This window comes from Salmo salar, chromosome ssa23, assembly GCF_905237065.1.
Source record: "Salmo salar chromosome ssa23, Ssal_v3.1, whole genome shotgun sequence".
Lineage (NCBI taxonomy): Eukaryota > Metazoa > Chordata > Actinopteri > Salmoniformes > Salmonidae > Salmo > Salmo salar.
In genome coordinates this window covers 12569435-12593631 of record NC_059464.1, presented here as the reverse complement: position 1 = coordinate 12593631, position 24197 = coordinate 12569435, and the positions used below count along the sequence as shown (strand labels likewise).

At 41.6% G+C, this 24197-nt stretch overlaps 2 protein-coding genes across 4 annotated transcripts in view; one reads left to right on the top strand and one right to left on the bottom strand.

Annotated features, from left to right (window-relative positions):
• LOC106584070 (phosphatase and actin regulator 1) overlaps positions 1 to 1619 on the bottom strand; it is a 91281-nt gene extending 89662 nt beyond the window's left edge. For both annotated transcript variants that reach the window (XM_045706305.1, XM_014168910.2), the window contains exon 1: positions 1409 to 1619. In XM_045706305.1, the coding sequence (XP_045562261.1) occupies positions 1409 to 1520 (112 nt within the window). In that variant the 5' untranslated portion in view covers positions 1521 to 1619. The remainder of the gene's footprint in view (positions 1 to 1408) is intronic.
• Positions 1620 to 9888: 8269 nt separating this feature from the next.
• Positions 9889 to 23709, top strand: LOC106584069 (NAD-dependent protein deacylase sirtuin-5, mitochondrial). Of its 2 annotated transcripts, none has more exons than XM_014168906.2 (9): positions 9889 to 10149; positions 14210 to 14318; positions 15932 to 16065; positions 16239 to 16464; positions 20662 to 20749; positions 20861 to 20914; positions 22023 to 22146; positions 22301 to 22416; positions 22685 to 23709. In XM_014168906.2, the coding sequence occupies exons 2-9, from the start codon at positions 14219 to 14221 to the stop codon at positions 22752 to 22754; spliced, it is 912 nt and encodes a 303-aa protein (XP_014024381.1). In that variant the 5' UTR covers positions 9889 to 10149; positions 14210 to 14218; the 3' UTR covers positions 22755 to 23709. The 2 variants fall into 2 exon arrangements, with proteins under 2 accessions (XP_014024381.1, XP_014024379.2); XM_014168904.2 differs by lacking the exon at positions 9889 to 10149 and adding an exon at positions 10220 to 10621.
• The last annotated feature ends 488 nt before the right edge of the window (positions 23710 to 24197 follow it).

Genomic DNA, 24197 nt, shown 5'->3' with positions numbered 1-24197 from the left:
TATTACCTGTTTTGCTGTATATTTACTGCAGCTTACTGGGAATTATGGTGCATTGTGGAAAAATGTTGTGTGCGGGGAAGGAATCTCTGGCTCATTAACATATTTTGAGGCATGCCTTGTAAGAGGCTATATTTGTTGCACCCGTTAGTAAGAAATGCTGAACCCCACAGAATACATTACCATACCGTACTTTTGGAATCTAAAAACCTTTTCTTATAAATATACAGTGCCTCTACAAGTGTAAGTGATATAAAATAACAAATGATCACTGGTAAGTTGTAATACATTATTACATACACTGTTAGCAATTGCTGTAATTTTATTACAATACATTTTAACAAAAAAAGTACTGTATTTCTATTTTCTGTGTATTTACTGAAGTGTTCTGTAAATGATGGTGTATTGTGGGAAAATGTTGTGGGCGGGGAAAGAATCACTGACTCATGAACATATTTCGAGGCGTGCCATGTAAGGGGCAATATTTGTTGGACCCGTTAGAGAGAGTGCTGTACCAATTGAACTGATTTGTGGTAGTAGTACCACATAATTTAATATTTAAATGGGGACTAATCATGGTGGCAGCAAGTCTTAAGCTTTTGCTGGTTGAGCAATTTGCCAAGTCCTACTGGTCTGTTTTACCTTGTAATCATGACAAGTTTGGAAGTATTTGTCTAGGCCTCTAGAAGTGCAAGAAGACATAGAACACAAAATATTCATAAATATGTTGTAATATACAAATACCTAGCAGCCATCTTGCTTGCACCAATGCCATTTAATTACAGTAAAATACTTTAAAATACCAATATTGCAATTACAGTAGCATTTACGTTCTTACAGTATAGTAGGCTAATTTTACAGTATTGTACTCTATCGTTGCTCTGATATCACAATAATTTACAGGAAGCTGGTGGCAAGTTACTTTGAATAGCACAGTAGCATACTTGGTACTAGCCAGAGATGGGCAAAGACATATCAAAAGGTATACTTACTATAAAATATAAAATACCTTGAAGACCGATGCCTCCTTAACTAAAACAACATCCCAGTAACCATTACAGGAACCTTTTACTCTATCAGCTGCCTGATACACAATGCATGAATGAGTCACTGTGCAGCCTAGTCACCGCATCCCCACCACATCCACATCACCAGCAAGCCGCAGCATGGCTCTTTAACCCAGGCTATAACGTAACAGCGCTACACAGTCAGTCTGCCATAAAACAATCCTCTCGATTTGATACAATTGTCAAAATGGGAGAAATATATCGAATCGTTTTCCATGACACGCATCTCTTTGGGTTAATGTCTGTAACACAGTGAGTACAGCCGCGAGCCCCACATCTAGCCGACTGCTTGGTCCACGCAGTCAGACAGTGCGTGTGCGTGTCTGTGAACGCATGTTACCTACCTGTCTCCAGGTGGAGAGAGAGACGCGACTCAGTGATGTAGGGCGTATCGCTCTTGGACCGGACTCTCCGGATCGGCCGACGGTCTATCTCATTCTCCGGTGACGCCGCCATTTAGGTCTCCTTGGCCGGGCAACGTCCGTCCACTGGCGACCAGCGGAACTGCGCGAGACGAGACTCATGCACGGGCAGACGGTGTAGGTGGTGCGTGCGATGAGAAATGGAGATGGGAGGGAGAGGGAAGAGAGAGAGAGAGAGAGAGAGAGAGAGAGAGACGTTCCACTGTAATAGTGAAGGTGTAAACTTGGCAGTAGAACATCTTAACAGTATATTTGACCTCTCAGCTTCCCTATCAAATCTAAAATTCTCAATTAGAAAACCGAAGAAAATGAACAACAATGACAAATGGTTTGATAAAGAATGCAAAAATCGAAGAAAGAAATTGATATACCTGTCCAACCAGAAACATAGAGACCCGGAAAACCTGAGTCTATGCCTTCACTATAGTGAATTACTAAAACAATACAGAAATACACTACGGAAAAAGGAACAGCACGTCAGAAATCAGCTCAGTGTAGTTGAAGAATCCGTAGACTCTAACCACTTCTGGGAAAATTGGAAAACACTAAACAAACAACAACATGAATAATTATCTATCCAAAATGGAGATGTATGGGTAAACCACTTCACCAATCTTTTTGGCGCTTTAACAAAGAACAAACAGCAAAAACATATACATGATCAAATACAACTCTTAGAATCATCTATTAAAGACTACCAGAACCCACTGGATTCTCCAATTACCTTGAATGAGCTACAGGACAAAATAAAAACCCTCCAACCCAAAAAGGCATGTGGTGTTGATGGTATCCTCAATGAAATTATCAAATATACAGACAACAAATTCCAATTGGCTATACTAAAACCATTTAACATCATCCTTAGCTCGGGCATCTTCCCCAATATTTGGAACCAAGGACTGATCACCCCAATCCACAAAAGTGGAGACACATCTGACCCCAATAACTACCGTGGGATATGCGTCAACAGCAACCTTGGGAAAATCCCCTGTATTATCATTAACAGCAGACTCGTACATTTCCTCAGTGAAAACAATGTACTGAGCAAATGTCAAATTGGCTTTTTAACAAATTACTGTATAACAGACCACGTATTCACCCTGCACACCCTAATTGACAAACAAACCAAAACAAAAGCAATGTCTTCTCATGATTTGTTGATTTCAAAAAAGCCTTTGACTCAATTTGGCATGAGGGTCTGCTATACAAATTGATGGAAAGTGGTGTTGGGGGGAAAACATACGACATTATCAAATCCATGTACATAAACAACAAGTGTGCAGTTAAAATAGGCAAAAAGCACACACATTTCTTCCCACAGGGCCGTGGGGTGAGACAGGGATGCAGCTTAAGCCCCACCCTCTTCAACATATATATCAACAAATTGGCGCGGGCACTAGAAAAGTCTGCAGCACCCGGCCTCAACCAACTAGAATCTGAAGTCAAATGTCTACTGTTTGCTGATGATCTGGTGCTTCTGTCACCAACCAAGGAGGGCCTACAACAGCACCTAGATATTCTGCGTAGATTCTGCCAGACCTGGGCCCTGACAGTAAGACCAAAATAATGGTGTTCCAAAAAAGGTCCAGTCGCCAGGACCACAAATACAAATTCCATCTGGACACCGTTGCCCTAGAGCACACAAACAACTACAGTGGGGGAAAAAAGTATTTGATCCCCTGCTGATTTTGTACGTTTGCCCACTGACAAAGAAATGATCAGTCTATAATTTTAATGTTAGGTTTATTTGAACAGTGAGAGACAAAATAACAACAACAAAACCCAGAAAAACGCATGTTAAAAATGTTATACATTTATTTGCATTTTAATGAGGGAAATAAGTATTTGACCCCCTCTCAATCAGAAAGATTTCTGGCTCCCAGGTGTCTTTTATACAGGTAACGAGCTGAGATTAGGAGCACACTCTTAAAGGGAGTGCTCCTAACCACAGCTTGTTACCTGTATAAAAGACACCTGTTCACAGATGCAATCAATCAATCAGATTCCAAACTCTCCACCATGGCCAAGACCAAAGAGCTCTCCAAGGATGTCAGGGACAAGATTGTAGACCTACACAAGGCTGGAATGGGCTACAAGACCATCGCCAAGCAGCTTGGTGAGAAGGTGACAGCATTTGGTGCGTTTATTCGCAAATGGAAGAAACACAATAGAACTGTCAATATCCCTCGGCCTGGGGCTCCATGCAAGATCTCACCTCGTGGAGTTGCAATGATCATGAGAACGGTGAGGAATCAGCCCAGAACTATACGGGAGGATCTTGTCAATGATCTCAAGGCAGCTGGGACCATAGTCACCAAGAAAACAATTGGTAACACACTATGCCGTGAAGGACTGAAATCCTGCAGCGCCCGCAAGGTCCCCATGCTGAAGAATACATATACATGCCCATCTGAAGTTTGCCAATGAACATCTGAATGATTCAGAGGACAACTGGTGAAAGTGTTGTGGTCAGATGAGACCAAAATGGAGCTCTTCGGCATCAACTCAACTCGCCGTTTTTGGAGGAGGAATGCTGCCTATGACCCCAAGAACACCATCTCCACCGTCAAACATGGAGGTGGAAACATTATGCTTTGGGGGTGTTTTTCTGCTAAGGGGACAGGACAACTTCACCGCATCATTTGACGGGGCCATGTACTGTCAAATCTTGGGTGAGAACCTCCTTCTCTCAGCCAGGGCATTGAAAATGGGTCGTGGATGGGTATTCCAGCATGACAATGACCCAAAACACACGGCCAAGGCAACAAAGGAGTGGCTCAAGAAGAAGCACATTAAGATCCTGGAGTGGCCTAGCCAGTCTCCAGACCTTAATCCCATAGAAAATCTGTGGAGGGAGCTGAAGGTTCAAGTTGCCAAACGTCAGCCTTGAATCCTTAATGACTTGGAGAAGATCTGCAAAGAGGAGTGGGACAAAATCCCTCCTGAGATGTGTGCAAACCTGGTGGCCAACTACAAGAAATGTCTGACCTCTGTGATTGCCAACAAGGGTTTTGCCACCAAGTACTAAGTCATGTTTTGCAGAGGGGTCAAATACTTATTTCCCTCATTAAAATGTAAATCATTTTATAACATTTTTGAAATGCGTTTTTCTGGAATTTTTTTATTTTATTCTGTCTCTCACTGTTCAAATAAACCTACCATTAAAATTATAGACTGATTATTTCTTTGTAAGTGGGCAAATGTACAAAATCAGCAGGGGATCAAATACTTTCCCCCCCCCACTGCATACATACCTTGGTCTAAACATCAGCGCCACAGGTAACTTCCACAAAGCTGTGAACAACCTGCGAGACAAGGCAAGAAGGGCATTCTATGCCATCAAAAGCAACATAAAATTCAACATACCAATTAGGATCTGTCTAAAAATACTTGAATCAATTATAGAACCCATTGCCCTTTATGGTTGTGAGGTCTGGGGTCCGCTCACCAACCAAGAATTCACAAAATGGGACAAACACCAAATTGAGACTCTGCATGCAGAATTCTGCAAAAATATCCTCCGTGTACAACACAGAACACCAAATAATGTATGCAAAGCAGAATTAGGCCGATACCCGCTAATTATCAAAATCCAGAAAAGAGACGTTAAATTCTACAACCACCTAAAAGGAAGCGATTCCCAAACCTTCCATAACAAAGCCATCATCTACAGAGAAATGAACCTGGAGAAGAGTCCCCTAAGCAAGCTGGTCCTGGGGCTCTGTTCACAAACACACCCCACAGAGCCCCAGGACAGCAACACAATTAGACCCAACCAAATCATGAGAAAACAAAAAGATAATTATTTGATACATTGGACAGAATTAACAAAAAAACTGAGCAAACTAGAATGCTATTTGGCCCTAAACAGAGAGTACACAGTGACAGAATACCTGACCACTGTGACTGACCCAAACCTAAGGAAAGCTTTGACTATGTACAGACTCAGTGAGCATAGCCTTGCTATTGAGAAAGGCCGCCGTAGGCAGACCTGGCTCTCAAGAGAAGACAGGCTACGTGCACACTGCCCACAAAATGAGGTGGAAACTGAGCTGCACTTCCTAACCTCCTGCCAAATGTATGACCATATTAGAGACACATATTTCCCTCAGATTACACACACCCACAAAGAATTTGAAAACAAATCAAATTTGGATAAAATCCCATATTTATTAGGTGAAATATCACAGTGTACCATCAAAGCAGCAACATGTGTGACCTGTTGCCACAAGAAAAGTGCAGCCAGTGAAGAACAAACACCATTGTAAATACAACCCATATTTATGATTATTTATTTTCCCTTTGTACTTGCATCTTACAACACTGTACATAGCCATGAAATTACATATGAAATGTCTCTATTCCTTTTAAACCTTTGTGAGTGTAATGTTTACAGTACATTTTTTATTGTTTATTTCACTTTTTTAATTATCTATTTTACTTTCTTTGGCAATGTAAACATGTGTTTCCCCAGCCAATAAAGCCATTTAAATTGAATTGAATTGAATTGAGAGAGAGAGAGAGAAGCAAACAAACCTCCTCCAGTGGTGTGAGATGTGCAGTGACACTATCAATTAAAAGAGGTCCTGCCTCCCTTCCGAAAAGAGAAAGTGGAATCCACACACACACACACACACACACACACACACACACACACACACACACACACACACACACACACACACACCCGAGATAGAATATCAACACGTCATAAGCCATTCCTTTTTGGGCGGGAATGACAGGAAATTTGCTTTAAAATTGCAACATATTCTCACAGCCTCATGGCAAAATGTGTAAAATAGCATGAGATAGGCTAAGCTATAAAACTACACTTTTTTGATTTTTGGTTAGGGCGGGGCTTGCTCGTACCTTGCGGCCCGAGGAAACTGCCGTACGCCACTGACACACACACACTTTCCCTGTCTGCACCAGCACAGAATAACACACAGTTGCTATTGTGAGAATACCTGCCTAATCCCCAGAGAGTAAATCAGTAGGCTATAATTGGAGATGATATCTGGAGAATGTCTGGCCCTTACTTTCAGTTAGCCTACCTAACCCTAGCCCATCTGTCTCCTTCATCATGGCTGACTCCATAGCCTACATGGCAGATATTTATAATGGTTGCCAAGAGTTCGCTGCAGCTAGCGACTGGAACGAGCTGCAACAAACACTCAAACTGGACAGTTTTATCTCAATCTCTTCATTCAAAGACTCAATCATGGACACTCTTACTGACAGTTGTGGCTGCATTGTGTGATGTATTGTTGTCTCTACCTTCTTGACTTTTGTGCTGTTGACTGTGCCCAATAATGTTTGTACCATGTTTTGTGCCGCGACCATGTTGTGTTGCTACCATGTTGTTGTTATGCTGTGTTGCTACCATCCTGTGTTGTCATGTGTTGCTGCCTTGCTATGTTGTTGTCTTAGCGCTGTGTTCTCTCTCTTGTTGTGATGTGTATTTTGTCCTATATTTATATTGTATTTATTTTTTTAATCCCAGGCCCCCGTCCCCGCAGGATGCCTTTTGGTAGGCCGTCATTGTAAATAAGAATTTGTTCTTAACTGACTTGCCTAGTTAAATAAAGGTTAAATAAAAACATTTAAAAAAAAGAGATCAGTAAGCAAATACCTATCTGAATGTACCATCACCATTTGAAAGCTGCTATTCTCCAACTCTTCTCTCTCTTTTTGGAAGCAAGCTCACCCCATCTAGTGGATGATATCATCAGAATACACAGAATGGAACTAGAATGGGGCATTAATATGCAAGCACAGGCACATTGTCATTTTACAGCACATTTGTCCATTTGTCACTGATACTCTCTTAGAAAAAAAGGTTTCAAAAGGGTTCTTCGGCTGTCCCCACAGGAGAACCCGTTTTGGTTCAAGGTGTATTCCTTTTGGGTTCTATGTAGAACCCTCTGCAAAAATTTTCATTTTAGGCTGTGTTTTGTATTTTTTATTTTTATTTTGACCCATAATGTTCATTACCTTTACATTCCGAATGGCCATTCAATAAAGTGCTGATTGATTATTTCTACCAGGGTTCATTGGGTTGGCCAAAGAAAGAGAGCACTATTTACATTTGCTAAATAAAAATATCCAGCCCTATAAAAGGGACCCCCGGCCCATCTAAAAGTAAATCATTCCATATCTATCAATCACAATGCCCAGAGGATGTCCCGGCGTTGCAGGAGAGGAGACCGCAGGAGGCATTAGACAGGCCGGGTAACCTACATGACCTAACCGCCCCCTCCCGGATCTTCCTCCCGACCAACCCCTGGCAGTGTAGAGATGTTAAAGTCTGCTTAGATTAAAGATGGGCTTTTAACTAAAACTGTTACGACTTTGACTTTTTATTAGGCTATTAGATGGTTTATAAGAATTTTATGCAGTAGAGTTAATAATAGATAAGTACGTCCATATATAATAATAGCCTAATCTGTTAGGGATTGATAAACATTGAATCTTTGTCACTGTCCCTAACAAATAAATAAATACATTAAAACAATGTATTTATTTCAAACATTGACATTAAATCATCAACAGTCAAGTCAGATGCATTGCACCATTATGGTTAAGTTTGCGCTCATTTGCAGCATAGGCTTACAATAATTTCTTGATCCAATGGTTGGATTCCAACCATTATAAACAGCAAATCATTAATTCATAAACGTTTACTATAGCTATAACATTGCACAACATTGACAGACAACTAAAAAAAGAGAATATACACAGTAATATAAATATGTAGGATATTATTTTAGTATGAAAAGAAGCGCGTCATCCTTTTACATGCCCCTGACCAATTTATATTCCACTGTGTTTTGTATTATTTATTTTTTCTTCCGGTTTTTGCATTTGGAATGGCACAGTTCATTTGGGAGATTTAGCTGTCATATTGCAAATTATATAAAGCATTTAAAGGCCAATTTTGTATCTGTATAATTAAGCAATAAGGCAAGAGGTGGTGTGTTATATGACCAATATACCACGGCTAAGAGCTGTTCTTAGGCACAATGCATTGCAGAGTGCCTGGACACAGCCCTTAGCAGTGGTATATTGGCCATATATCACAAACCCCCGAGGTGCCTGATTGTTATTTTAAACTGGTTACCAACGTAATTAGAACAGTAAAAATAAATGTTTTGTCATACCTGTGGCAAACGGTCTGATATACCACGGCTGTCAGCCAATCAGCATTCAGGGCTCGAACCACCCAGTAATTAAACATAATGCTAATTGACTGGAAATTCCAAATTGCCATGGCAATTATGCATCACAATAGTAGTTATATTTGGTAAAGGGCCCTCTGTGGTCAGTAACACAAAGTGCCATTGGTAGATTCAAAATATAGCCTAACAATTATTTAGTTGGCCCCAGTTGCATTTGCAAACAAATTATTTTTCTGTACTAAATCAATCAATCAACCCAAACATAGGGTGACAGTGAGCAATTGACAGTTATCCACTTCAAACCCAGTCCGCAGGAGAGCCACTCGGACTATGAGGCACAAGAGACGTATCAGGGGTGGACGCACCTGTCTTAATCAATGAGAGAAGATTTGACATAGACAAGATGGCGGCATACACATTGTTGGATTAATTCATTAATAACGGAGCACTTTCTACATTCAGACACGCCTCCTGCAACTGGACACGGACATTTTAGAAGATACATGTTTGGCCAAATCGAGAACGACGATAGTATCGCCCATACCAGGCATTTGAAAAATCTCTGGCAACTATTTGTATAGGTAAACCTATAACTCCCAGTAAAGAATAACAACAATCTTTTCTCACATTACTTGTTTTAACAATCTTTAGCTAAGGGAGGCCGTGTCCTCACTCACACTCCAGTACAGTAGGTGGCGGCGATGTATGAACCTAGTTGATGCGATCTGCCAATACAATTTTAAAAAGTGTATCATCTCAGAGGATTGTATAGTTTCTGTGGATAAAGTTGTGTGTGTCAACTGTAGGGGTGCTCATGTTGCTGGGGATCGGAAGTGTCCGGTGCGATAGAGGCAGGTTGAAGTGTCCAGAGTCAGAGTAGCGCTGAGGCAGTGTAGAAAGTAGAGGAGGATGTGTCAAGGGTGACAGATCCTGAGAGGATCCCATTGAGTAGTAGATTTGTGCCAGCTTCAGTAAGGTTGGCTTCTTAGCGTTCATAGCAATGGTTATCAACCGTACCGCAAAAATGTAACGTAAATCACAGAAAATAGATGTTGTGTTGGCAGCTGCAGAGAAGTATTTGGCTATACAAGATTTGACTTCAGAAGAGTTACAGGGTGTGTTGAAGGGTGGTGGCCCGTCCTCCCATGCCGTTGGCATGGTCCAGGAGTAGATAGGGTCAAAGTAGTGAGTGTAGGTGGCAGCTGCAGAGAAGTACCTGGGAGTACAAGATTGTACAGCTAAATAGTTAATTGTGTGGTGATTCTTATGAAATAGTGGTATATTGATGGTGCAATTTTTTCCGTTTAGAAACAGGAATAATGAAGATCATTAAACGTAGGTAGGCCATGACTGGCCTCACATTTCAGTACAGTAGGTGGCAGTGTATGCACCTGAAAGTAGGATGCGATCTGCCAACCCAATCCCAAAGGAGAAGAAGAGGAAGACTTAAAATTACACACCTCTTAGCTAAACAGCAGAAACAGGGTAAGGAAGGACTTAGAGAAATTCAACATGCAAAAATGTGTCTGATTAAATCTATCTTGAAGCTTATATTATTTAATCAGGGCATATTAATGTTGTATGTCAATGCTTCTTTGGACATGCGAAACAAGGAAATATACATGCTGATAGTCGTTTGAAGACTAACAGCAAGTTTAGCTAACTAATGTTAGCTAGCAGCTAAGCTTGAGTTGCATTCCATAGATAGCTAGCTAGCTGTCGTATTTAGAGCGCAACTCAAGAGTACGATCTTTGCTTGCAAGTTGCATGAACAACAAATAGTCTCGAAAACCCGACCCTGTTGCCTAGGGTCGGTTTTCGAGTCTAAAAAACGAACGACTCACTTACGCCCTTAAATGCACAAGGGTCAAAGAAAAATATTTACCCTTTGACTAGCCAGAGAGGTCTGCGCATGTCAGCAACGTTTCCAAGATGTTACAGCAAGCAAGATCTCCAGGTACAATAGCTAGTTGGTTAGGTGACAACTCAGTGTGGTGTTTTGTTACAATAACCCCCTGCTCTCTTGATCTATGAGGTAGTAACGTTGCAAGTTCCTTCTCCACTTTGCAACAACAATAAGAAATAATAGAAGATAAGAATATGAACATCAAGTAAATGGTTCAGTAGAATATTTTAGCATAAGTATAATACAGGAAGGTACAATTTATACTCAAATATTTACATGTGTTTTGGGGAAGGGGGAATTTGGGGTCAATGTTTAAATGGTGCATTATTTAGCAATCATAAGAGTCTGGTAGCCGCAGTTGTGATGTGTGTGTAGCATGAATGTGTGGCTGTGTATGTATGTGTGCGTGAGTGCACGTGTGCTAAGGTTTGGAGAATCTGAGCTGGTGGTTAGTCCAGTTCAAGTGTTCAGCAGTCTGATGGCTTGTAGAGAGAAACTGTCTCTGAGCCTGTTGGTGTCAGACCTCATGCTCTGATACGGTCTGCCTGACGGTAAGGGAGTGAGCAGCTGGGGTTTGTGGTGCCCTTGATGATGCTGCGGGTCTTCCTCAGGCACCATTATGAGTAGATGTCCTGGATAGGTGGGAGCATGGTCCTTGTGATGTTCTGGGCCGTCTTCACCACCCTATGGAGGGCATTGTGGTCGTGGACGGAGCAATTTCTGTATCAGGACGTGATGCAACCGGCCAGGATGCTCTCGATGGTGCAGCGGTAGTATTTGGAGAGGACCCGGGGTGGCATGCCGAATTTCTTCATCAGCGTTATGAAGTAGAGACGCTGTTGTGCCCTTTTGACGAGTGGTGGTGGTGTTGGTCGATGTCAAGTCCTCGGTGATGTGGATGGCGAGGAACTTTAAACTACTGACTCTCTCTACTGCAGTTCCGTTGATGTGGATCGGGGCATGTTACCTCCTTGGCTTCCTGAAGTCAACAATCAACTCCTTTGTTTTTCTGATGTTGAGAAAGAGGTGGTTGTCCTGGCACCACATGCCAGTTCACTTACCTCCTCCCTATAGGCAGATTTGTTTGTTGGTTATCAGGCATACAACCGTGGTGTCGTCAGCAAACTTGATGGAGTTGGTGTCGTGCCACGCAGTCATGGGTTAACAGGGAGTACAGCAGAGGGCTGAGGACACACCCCTGTGGGGCCCTGTGTTAAGAGTCAGTGTGGAGGAGGTGTTATTGCCAATCCAGCCTGTGGTCTACCACAATAGGGTTGAATGCTGAACTGTAGTCAATGAATAGCATTCTCACATAGGTGTTCTTGTCCAGATGTGATACGGTCGTGTGAATAGCGATGGAAATTGCGTCTTCATTGGATCTGTTGGAGCGGTAGGCAAATTGGAGTGGGTCCTGTGTACCTGGCGTGCTGACCTTAATGTGGGTCAAGACCAGTCTCTCCAAGCACTTAATGATGACAGTGGTGAGTGCGATGGGGCGATTAGTCATTTGGGCATGTCACCCTTGTTTTGCTTAGGCACTGGGACAATGGTTGTCTCCTTTAAGCAGGTGGGGACTACAGTCTGGGCATGTTTTAGATGTCCGAGAAGACGCCCGCCAGCTGGTCAGCAGCACACACTGAGGACGCGTCCAGAGATGCCGTCTGGGTCGGCGGTTTTGAGAGTTTTCCTCATGTCAGCATCGGCGAGCGAACACACCTGGTCATCTGGAGCAACGAGAGAAGCGAGCATAGAATGAGTTAAGCGTGTCTGGGAGGGAGGCTTCTGTCAGCACCACACAGCTGGATTTGCCTTTGTAGTTCGTTATAGTCTGTAGTCCTTTCCACATGTGTTGTGAGTTTGAATTATCAAACATTTTACAGAGTTACAGTTCATATAAGGAAACCAGTCAATCGAAATAAATTCATTAGGCCCTAATCTATGGATTTTACATAATTGAGCAGGGGCACATCCATGGCTGGGCCTGAGAGGGCATAGGCCCACTTGGGAGCAAGGCCCAGCCGATTATTTATTTTCTTCCCACAAAATGGCTGTATTACAGACAGAAATACTCCACAGTTTCATCAGCTGTCTGGGTGTTTGGTCTTAGACGAGTCCGCAGGTGAAGAAGCCGGATGTGGAGGTCCTGGGCTGGCGTGGTTACAGGTGGTCTGTTCTTGTGAGGCAGGTTGGACGATGTGCCAAATTCTCTAAAACGACATTGGAGGCGGCTTATGGTAGCAAAATCAACATTAATTATCTTTCAATAGCTCTGGTGGACATTCCTGCAGTCAACATGCCAATTGCATGCTCCCTAAGCTTGAGACATCTGTAGCGTTGTGTTGTATGACAAAGCTGGCCTTTTATTGTCCCTAGCACAAGGTGCACCTGTGTAATTATTATGCTGTTTAATCAGCTTCTTGATATGCCACACCTGTCAGGTGGATGGATTATCTTGGCAAAGGAGAAATGCTCACTAACAGGGATGTAAACAAATGTGTGCACAAAATTTGAGAGAAATAGCTTTTTTGTGTGTATGGAACATTTCTGGGATTTTTTTATTTCAGCTCATGAAACATGGGACCAACACTTTACATGTTGTGTTTATATTTTTGGTCAGTATAATAGCGAAATCACATAGACGCTGTTAACTAAATGCTAACGAGCTAATTGCAAAGACAGGCAAATCCAGCTCAAAGTTATTCAAGCATTGCTAGTAGCTACCGAATGTCATTTTCGGTGAGTGTGGACATTTACAAGTGAAAGGAAATGAGAGAAATTGTGCAAATGAACAAAGTTGTGATGCATGCTTTTCTAAAGGAAGAGCAGAATGTGTACACGGAGCAGAGGGGAGAAGAACGGAAGAGAAAATAAAACGCTAGTAGAAAGCACAGGGAAGAAATGGCAGCTGTACGAACTCATCAGAGCTATTTGACCTCTGGCAGAATTCTAAGATATCTGATGGCAAACATTTAGTAGTGAATTGCATACAAGTGCAACTTCATCGCCTCATGTGCGCCGCACAACAGAGACTATGGACTCTCCAGCTCCCGCCGTCTTCCGTTGTGCTATTTACAAACAAACGTGACTGGCTCAACTTTTCAAAGTTTCATAATGTAAAATATTGTGACCGATGAAATGAAGAATGCAGTCTGCTTTATCTCCTAACGAATTGCACAAGTTGACTGCAGGTATTAACTTAAGTATCTACAAATATTCACATTTCCTTGAAAAACTTCAAAGAATAGTATTGACATTATTGAAAAACCATCCTGTGGCTTTTTCAAAGTTACCCTGGAATACGGTATATAAGGTATACCACCCAAACCTATTAGCCATCAGGATACGAGAAAGAGGAGGCCATGTAGGCAGTCTTTTCAGCCTAGCTTGGAGTCCCCCTTTCCTTCCTCTTCTTCGTCACTGGCGTAGTATTCCCAATGTGGGATGCTGAGAGAAGTGTGTAGCTTCTGATTCATGATCCAGAAGTGTTTGTCGGTTGTAGGACATTATTGAACAAACATTGAGTAAACAAAGTAATAACAGAAAAACAGCCATTTAAAAGAAAGCTAAGTCGAGCAGGAACAGGTAAGATGCGCCGTCCTCAGGGCCGCCACCTTATCTTTTTCTTGTTCTTTTTCTTAGTTAAACCTGATGATTGTACGTCAGTTCAGCAGCAGAGGCGTCACCTCTCATCTGTGTGCCCGATTTAAAGAGACCCAGACAAGACAGGTCATGGCCAGACCCAGCTCAGGTAGGACTGTTAGTCTAGTACACACACTTGTTTTTCTATCCTTGTGGGAACCTAAAATTGATTTCCATAAAAAATCCTAATTTCTCTAACCCCTACACTTAAACTCTAAAGCTAACCCTAATGCTGAACCTCCTTAAGCCATTTTGCCACAACTTTGAAAGTATGCTTGGGGTCATTGTCCATTTGGAAGACCCATTTGCGACCAAGCTTTAACTTCCTGTCTGATGTCTTGAGATGTTGCTTCAATATATCCACATAATTTTCCTACCTCATGATGCCATCTATTTTGTGAAGTGCACCAGCCCCTCCTGCAGCAAAGCACCCCCACAACATGATGCTGCCACCCCGTGCTTCACGGTTGGGATGGTGTTCTTCGGCTTGCGAGCATCCCGCCTTTTCCTCCAAACATAACGATGGTCATTATGGCCAAACAGTTCTATTTTTGTTTCATCAGACCAGAGGACATTTCTCCAAAAATTACGATCTTGTCCCCATGTGCAGTTGCAAACCGTAGTCTGTCTTTATGGCGATTTTGGAGCAGTGGCTTCCTCCTTGCTGAGCGACCTTTCAGGTTATGTCAATATAGGACTCGTTTTACTGTGGATATAGATAATTTTGTACCTGTTTCCTCCAGCATCTTCACAAGGTCCTTTGCTGTTGTTCTGGGATTGATTTGCACTTTTCGCACCAAAGTACGTTCATCTCTAGGAGACAGAACGTGTCTCCTTCCTGAGCGGTTTGACTGTTGCGTGGTCCCATGGTGTTTGTACAGATGAACGTGGTACCTTCAGGCGTTTGGAAATTGCTCCCAAGGATGAACCAGACTTGTGGAGCTCTACAATTTTTTTTGTTCTGAGGTCTTGGCTGATTTCTTTTGATTTCACCATGAAGGCACTGAGCTTGAAGGTAGGCCTTGAAATGCATCCACAGGTACACCTCCAATTGACTCAAATGATGTCAATTAGCCTATCAAAAGCTTCTAAAGCCATGACATTATTTTCTGGAATTTTCCAAGCTGTTTGAAGGCACAGTCAACTTAGTGTATGTAAACTTCTGACCCACTGGAATTGTGATACAGTGAAATAATCTGTCTGTAAACAATTGTTGGAAAAAATACCTGTCATGCACAAAGTAGAGTTTTTTTTTTTTTTTAAACGACTTGCCAAAACTATAGTTTGTTAACAAGAAATTTGTGGAGTGGTTGAAAAACGAGTTTTAATGACTCCAACCTAAGTGCATGTAAACTTCCGACTTCAACTGTAAGTATATTTGAGCACTTACAATTACTTTTTTTAATACTTCAGTAGATTTAAAACCAAATACTTTTACTCGAGTAGTATTTTACTGGGTGACTTTCACTTCTACTTGAGTCATTTTTTATTATTAAGCTATCTTTTACTCAAGTATGATAATTGGGTACTTTTTCCATCACTGGAGTTGTCTCCACGAGGGAGAATTTTCCTTATTTGACTATCATTGTGGGGACTTTTAGGAATTTCAGGTCCCCACAAGGATGTAAGAACAAGACCACACACACATGGTCTGCTGTTTTGTTGCTGTATTTGTATGTGTGTTACTTTTTTGTCTTAATATTTTTGTCTGTGTGTTTTCAGACCTAGCAGCGTTCCGAGAGGTGTTCTCGAAAGCCAAACACGTGGCCATCTTGACGGGAGCAGGGGTTAGTGCTGAGAGTGGGGTTCCAACCTTCAGAGGAGAAGGAGGCTTCTGGAGGAAATGGCAAGCCCAGGTAAACACCCCAAGGATGCATCCTAAATGGCACCCTATTCCCTTTATAGTGCACTGCTCTTCCCCTTTGTCTCCCTCCTCCTGTCCCGCCCCTCTCTCCTTGTTTCTCACTCCCCCCTTTTCTCTATCACTCTGTTTTTCATCCTTACTTTGTCCCCCCCTCCCCCAAATCAGGACCTGGCCACCCCTGGTGCGTTCAGTCAGAACCCGTCCAGGGTATGGGAGTTCTACCACTACCGCAGGGAGGTGATGCTGACGAAGAGCCCCAACTCGGCTCATGTGGCCATAGCAGAGTGTGAGGCCAGGCTGCAGAAACAGGGGCGCCGCGTCACCGTCATCACACAGAACATCGATGAGCTACATCGCCGAGCCGGATCCACCAACATCTTGGAGATACACGGTACTGTAACCATGGCGAAGTCACCCAGACTGACTTTCACTGTCCTGACTAGTTAGCTAGTAGATCCACGGTAATAATGCAATGTCACTTTCACTGTGCCTATGTCCCAAATGGCACCCTATCCCCTGTGTAGTGCACTACGCTTGACCGAAGCCCTACAGATGGTGTCATCTTCTAGTGGACTATAGGGAATAGGATGCCATTTGGGATGGAACCTGTGTCTGACTAGCGAATAGTGGTATTGGGGGACTCATGTTGTTATTAAAGTGTAGATTTAAAGAAGATTGTTGAAGGTCAGTTTCACTCCAGTGTGTAATAGTCAATCCATCCTGGGTAGGCAGACTGGGCTGTAGATATACCATACAAGCGTTCAGGCTACGGCTGTCCCCGACCCCAAAAAAAATCTTGGTCGACCGAGAGTCGCCCTGTTCTTTCGACCAATCACTTGGTCGAAATGTTTAAACATATTTTTCCATATATAGAGCCTCACCCTATATGTTTGAATAGAACCAACTACATATGCACTGAGCTTGTGTGATGCTTTAAGCGCACCTGTTTGATTAACCTCTATGGGCTAGGTGGGACGCTAGCGTGCCACCCGTGGTGCACTCCATCAACAGCAGGTGCATTTCAAGAGCGGCAAATTTGAATCCAAATAAATGTCAAAATTCAAATTTTTCAAAAATACAACTATTTTACACCATTTGAAAGATAAACATCTCCTTAATCTAACCACGTTTTACGATTTCAAAAAGGTTTTACGGCGAAAGCATAAATTTAGAGTATGTTAGGACAGTACATTTACAAGAGTTGTGTGTAATGTTTTGTCAAGTCAAAGACAGGGTCACCAAAACCATAAAACCAGCTAAAATGATGCACTAACCTTTTACAATCTCCATCAGATGACACTCCTAGGACATTATGTTAGACAATGCATGCATTTTTAGTTCTATCAAGTTCATATTTATATCCAAAAACAGCGTTTTACTATGGCATTGATGTTGAGGAAATCGTTTCCCTCCAATAACCGGCAGTCAAGTCAGCGTCACAAATTAAATAATTAAAATTAGAAAACATTGGTAAAATATTATATTGTCATTTAAAGAATTATAGATTTACATCTCTTGAACGCAATCAACTTGCCAGATTTAAAAATAACCTTACTGGGAAATCACACTTTGCAATAATCTGAGCACTGCGCCCAGAAAAATACGCGTTGCGATACAGACTAGACGTCATGTTGGGGAGATCTAAAATCGAAAATACTATGTAAATAATCCATTACCTTTGATTCTCTTCATCAGATGTCACTTCCAGGTATCACAGGTCCATAACGAATGTAGTTTTGTTCAAAAAAAGCTCATCATTTATGTCCAAAAATCTCCGTCTTGTTCGCACATGATCTAAGCCAGCCGGACTTCTCGTCATGAACGAGGGGAAAAAATATATTTCCGTTCGTTCAAACATGTCAAACGTTGTATAGCATAAATCATTAGGGCCTTTTTTAACCAGAACATGAATAATATTCAAGGTGGACGAATGCATACTCTTTTATAACGTATTGGAACGAGGGTACCCAACATGAACTCGCGCGCCAGGTCTCTAATGGGACATCATCGTTCCATGGCTCTTGTTCGGTCAGATCTCCCTCCAGAAGACTCAAAACACTTTGTAAAGGCTGGTGACATCTAGTGGAAGCAATAGGAAGTGCCAAAATATTCCTAAACCCCTGTGTTTTTCAATGGGATAGGTTTAAAGTCAATACAACACATCAGGTATCCACTTCCTGTCAGAAAATGTCTCAGGGTTTTGCCTGCCAAATGAGTTCTGTTATACTCACAGACACCATTCAAACAGTTTTAGAAACTTTAGAGTGTTTTCTATCCATATATAATAAGTATATGCATATTCTAGTTACTGGGTAGGATTAGTAACCAGATTAAATCGGGTACATTTTTTTTATCCAGACGTGCAAATGCTGCCCCCTAGCCCTAACAGGTTAAATAATTAAGACACACAAATAACTCAGAGCACAATGGTCACACTGTGTTAAAAAAAAAAATCACAGCGAGTGCCTGTGGGACGTTGTCTCGCTCTCCTCCCTACTGCAGTGAAAATGCACCACAGCACAGCAAGTGTTTATTGCGCTCTCCATGCTGAAGCTGTAACATCATTTCAGCCATTTCAGTTGTTTCTGACTGGAAAAAGTTATTTTAATTTGTTTAGGAAAAACAATTCCCTATTCCCTCAACCCTTGTTCTCTTTATGTAAAACATAAGCATCGCATGCATGTGACCAATAGAGCCTGACCTATAGCCTATCATAAACACATCAATAAATTGGTAATAACAAACTCCAAACACAGTGATGTCGACAGCAAAATGGATACGGAGGACGTGAAAAATAATTCTGAGAGACGGGCAAATGTTTACTGGTTTCTCAGGAGGGAAAGTTGTAGTCAGATTCGTGGAAGACATTTGACTTAAAGTAGTTGAGGAATCTCCTGGAGATCAAGAAAAAGGAGGGTATAGGAGCAAGCACCGTGTGAGTATTGTGTGCTAAACAGTTGCTGTTAGATTACAATATTATTTTCTAACCAATTTGGAACAGTGTAAACAACACAAAATAAATTAGTGAAAGTATAGTGCTAAAGTCTGTTCTAACGGGGAAAAAACATATCTATAAAGCCTTTTAATACAACGGACTTAAAATGAGTTGCATGCATTTGTGAATTGCGGTTTATTTATTGTTTAGGCTAATTATTCAAAGCTCCCTTTTTATTTAATTTAAAAACTGAAATGCTTGATTGCATTTCAAAGCATGAATGTCTTGTATGCTGTGCGATGGCATGAATGAATGAATGATAGATTGATACAGTAGCCTATATATGGAAATATAGGCCTAAATAAGTTACGGTATTAAGACTAAACAGGACTCTAAGGCCTACAGTTCGATGGTAGTTATACAAGGCTACTGTACAAAGACCACTAATGATAACATTACTTATTAAGTGCTGTCTCCTCGTCTCTGCTGCTGCCGCCGCCGCATTGTTCTCAATCCCATTATGCCGGTTAATTTTGCTATTATGCACATAGCAACATAGGGAAAGGCTCCAATTCTACGGCGCACTGAAGATTGTTTCAGAACCGCGGACAGCAACCATGTCCAGCGCGGGAGAAAGCGCATTTGTTATAAAATAATATTTGATTTATTAGTGTTTTACCATTATTTTTTACATAATATAACCATATACAATTTCAGTATCACGTCTTGGAGTGATAGACTGTGCCATCCCCGTGGCCTCTGCAATGGATTAGTCCACTGAGACGGGCGCGAATCAGACAGGTGTCTTGTGTACCATGAAGAAGAAAAAAATTGCGACTAAAGAAATCTTGGTCGACCAACAGCCTATCGAACAAACAATCGACCAGTCAACTAAATAGGGTCAGCGATATTTCAGACTTGAGTACGTGTTCTTTAACGTTTGACTGGTAGTATGTATGTATGTATGTGTGTGTGTGTGTGTGTGTGTGTGTGTGTGTGTGTGTGTGTACATACACACATTACCAGTCAAAAATGTGGACACACCTATTCCTTCAAGGGTCTTTCTTTTTTTTACTATTTTCTGTATTGTAGAATAATAGTGACGACATCAACAATGAATAACACATATGGAATTATGTAGTAACCAAAACAAAGTGTTAAACAAATCAAAAAATATGTTTTATATTTGAGATTCTTCAAAGTAGACACCTTTTGCCTTGATGACAACTCATAAAAAAGCTGATAATTGTGCATGTGACTTGATGTGAATAATGATGATGAGAGCCCAGTAATTGTTACTTTGTGTTTCTAAAATCTCAATTGTTTCCATTTCTATAATAGTGATCAAATGTCTGCCTTTTTACTATATCTGAATATTTTTGCATATACTGTAGCCTATGTTTCCATAACTGATCAAATTTCTGTAGGATATAATTTTATGCCCATATGAACTAATATTTTAGGCCGTAGCCTGGTTTAATGAAAAGCAGCGAACAGACGCAACATTGTTTCACATTCTTTAATAAGCTACATCTTGACGTATTGTACAAACCGCGTACGTCGTTTTGCTCAACAAAAAGCCACGGAAGCTCTCCTCTTTTGTCTTTGAGTTGTGGTCATGTTTTATTTCCTACTCTCTCTCTGTGACCACAGGCAGTTTGTTTAAAACCCGCTGTATGAGCTGTGGTCATGTTGGGGTTAACCACAAGAGCCCCATCTGTGCTGCCCTGGAGGGCAAAGGGTAAGTCAGTCAAATTCAGGTCAGCAATTCCTTGGGGTTGTTACATGTAACTATACAGTAACAGTATTTATTGCCATCTCTCTCTCTCGCTTGCTCTCTCTCTCTCTCTAGTGCTCCAGACCCCAACACCAGTGATGCTCAGATCCCTCCTCAAGACTTACCCAGGTGGGACCATGGCATTTTGAATTAGAATACGTAGTAATAATAACTTAATATGATATCTATGGGTGGGACAAACTCAGTTACATCTTGTTTATACAACGGGTGGGTCTAGTCCTGAATGCTGATTGGTTAAAACTGCATTCCAGCCGGTCTCTATTCCACCAGTTGCCACCGGCTAAATTTCTGATATTAAAATACCTATTTACTGTGTTCTGTCTGACTGCACAATCCACTGTCTCATCAGCCCAGCCAGGCAATTTATAAACTTGGATCTCCACTATAAAAAGCATCTAGACATTCTCACATTTCTTTCAGAGTAACATTTCGTTTTCAACAGCGGAGATTTGTATAAACCTTGCTGTCTGTCTCTATGACATTTGCAACATTCTTTCAATATTCAAATTTGATCTTCTGCTGTCCCATAGTAATGAACGTGTCGAGACGAGACAGACGGGCAGGCAGCATTTGTTGGCCAGTCGAAATCATGAATCAGCTGGTATCATTTGTATGGATATATACAAACCAATGTCAATTGAAAAAAGGTCAAAAGAAACGCAGCTAATATGCAGTCTTTCCAGCTTCAGTTTGAAGTGATTGCGTTACTGTAGCTGTGTTGTTGGCTAGCTATGGTGTCCTGACAAGTGAGCACATTTAGAACGAACGACTGGGTCCATAGATACTGAACGACCGGGTCGCGTCCATAGATACTGAACAAAAAGATTGAACGACAGGGTCGCATCTCTAGCAACCGAAGATTTGTGTTGCGATTATATATTGTAGAAGGATGAAGTATTATGAATAAATTTATCAAAATAAAGTTTTTAATGGAAATATGTCAATCATTATTTGAGTATGTTGGTAACCCGTTGTATAAAAGTGATAATGCCCTCGAAAGCCGGTGTTTGGAGGATATATTGGCACAGTTTGCCACACTCGTGCCGATATATCCTCCAAACACAGGCTTCTCTGGCATTATCGCTTAATTTGAAATGTTATGATTTCTTGACTTGAGTTTGTTCTTATCTTCACTTTTTAGATGGCAGTTGATCACAATCATGAATTGATGTAGGAAACTCGTTTAAGTGGTCTAACTGTGTCTGTGCCTCACCAGGTGTGAGCAGGGTGGCTGTAGTGGTCTGCTCAGGCCTAATGTGGTCTGGTTCGGGGAGACTCTGGACTCAGACATCCTGACTCGCGTTGAAGAGGAACTAGACCTCTGTGACCTCTGCCTAGTGGTGAGTGCGGGTGTGTGTGTGTCTGTCCATTCTGTCTTTGTCATTTTAATGAGTGATATTTTTTTGAGACCCTGAAGAGATTTCTCTACAATGTAAAATAAATGGTTAATAATAATCACAAGATGCATATGTGCGTCTTCCTCGTGTGTTTTAGGTAGGTACGTCCTCCATAGTGTACCCAGCAGCCATGTTTGCTCCCCAGGTGGCGGCTAGAGGAATACCTGTAGCTGAATTTAACATGGAGGAAACACCCGCCACCATGCGCTTCAGGTTATACACATACTGTAGTCCAGTTTCTCCTAGTCCTAGTCCCGGGGACCCAAAGCGGTGCTTTGTTTGCCTAGCAATTACATACTTGAATCAACTAATCAATTCATCATCAAGCCTTGGCTCACTTGAATCAGGTGAGCCAAGGCTTGGGGGGAAAAAATGTGCACCACTTTGGGACCCCAGGACCACGATTGGGAAACATTGCTGTCGCCTCATACTAATGATTCCCTATAACATCCTTTAACACCTGTGTCTCTGTGTGTTGCAGGTTCCACTTCCAGGGCCCCTGTGGGACCACCCTGCCCCCTGCACTGGCACGCCACAACAATGAGCCCTGACTTCCCCTGGCCGAGCCATAGTGCAGTCTACACAGACTAGACTCTAGTGCTGGATGGGTGTGCATTCATTAGGGCAAAACATTTAGCAACAGTTGGACAATTTAGCTTCTAATTGGTCAATTTCAGGTTAGTCACTCTTCGTTTCAGCCATCTGCTTCTGTTTGGTTCCTAAAGAATACACCCCCGTTTTGTGAATGTAATGTATGCTATAGAAAACACACTGTGCTGACAATACCCCACACTCCCTAGGCTACCACTCTGGATTTGTGTTATTGCATGAAATGACAACCATGTTAAGGAAAATAAATCAGAATTATGACATGTAGTCCGGTATCTCAAGCACAATGATTCCTTTTCCCTTTGCGTAGGCATCTTCATCCAATATCAATGCATTATATCATGGTGGTCGTTGCATGTCAGATGGTGGTATTTTTTATCATATGTATAGATTATATATCAAATGTGGAAGGTTCATATCCGACCATTGTACATGCTTTTTAAATCAGGTGTGTGTGTGTGTGTGTGTGTGTGTGTGTGTCTGGCAGTAGAGGGCAGTGTTTAGCTACATTTGTTATTGTCTTTGTCTACAGATTCACTCCTACCTGCTGCATCTTATTGCCTGTTCATCGTAAAAGAGAATGTGTTCTCAATAACCTACCTGATAATACATGAACTCTTATGGTCAGTTTGAGTGGTTCTGAGGCCTGGTCGTACTTTACTTCTGACTATTATATGATTGTTCATTGATGTGTCTGTGCCTTCAGGATGACTGGGTCAGGGTTGGAGTAAGGGTTATGACAGCAACTCACTCATTTCTAGTGATGCTGTGTGTCAGTCTGTGTGTGTTATTGCAGAGGATCATGTTTATGTTATCTAATTTTATTAGACTGTGTTTTAAGAATGAAGGGAAATTCATTGATGGAACAGAAATACCAAATACTGTTGCTCTTTTAAATCTGTGTCTTTCTGTGTTTTTTGCCTGCATGGCATGTATGAGATTGTGTGTCAAGAGGTCACCATGTGGGTGGGTGGGTGTGTGTTCATGGAACTGTCAGAGGAAATGATGTACACTACCGTTCAAAAGTTTGGGGTCACTTAGAAATGTCCTTGGTTTTAAAAGACGAGCACATTTTTTTGTCCATTTTAAAATAACATCAAATTGGTCAGAAATACAGGGTGGACATTGTTAATGTTGTAAATAACTATTGTAGCTGGAAACGGCAGATTTTTTTTTAATGACATATCTACATGGGCGTACAGAGGCCCATTATCAGCAACCATCACTCACATGTTCCAATATCATGTTGTTTTAGCTAATCCAAGTTTATCACTTTAAAAGGCTAGTTGATCATTAGAAAACCCTTTTGCAATTATGTTAGCACAGCTGAAAACTCTCCTGATTAAAGAAGTAGTACATCTGGCCTTTTTTAGACTAATTGAGTA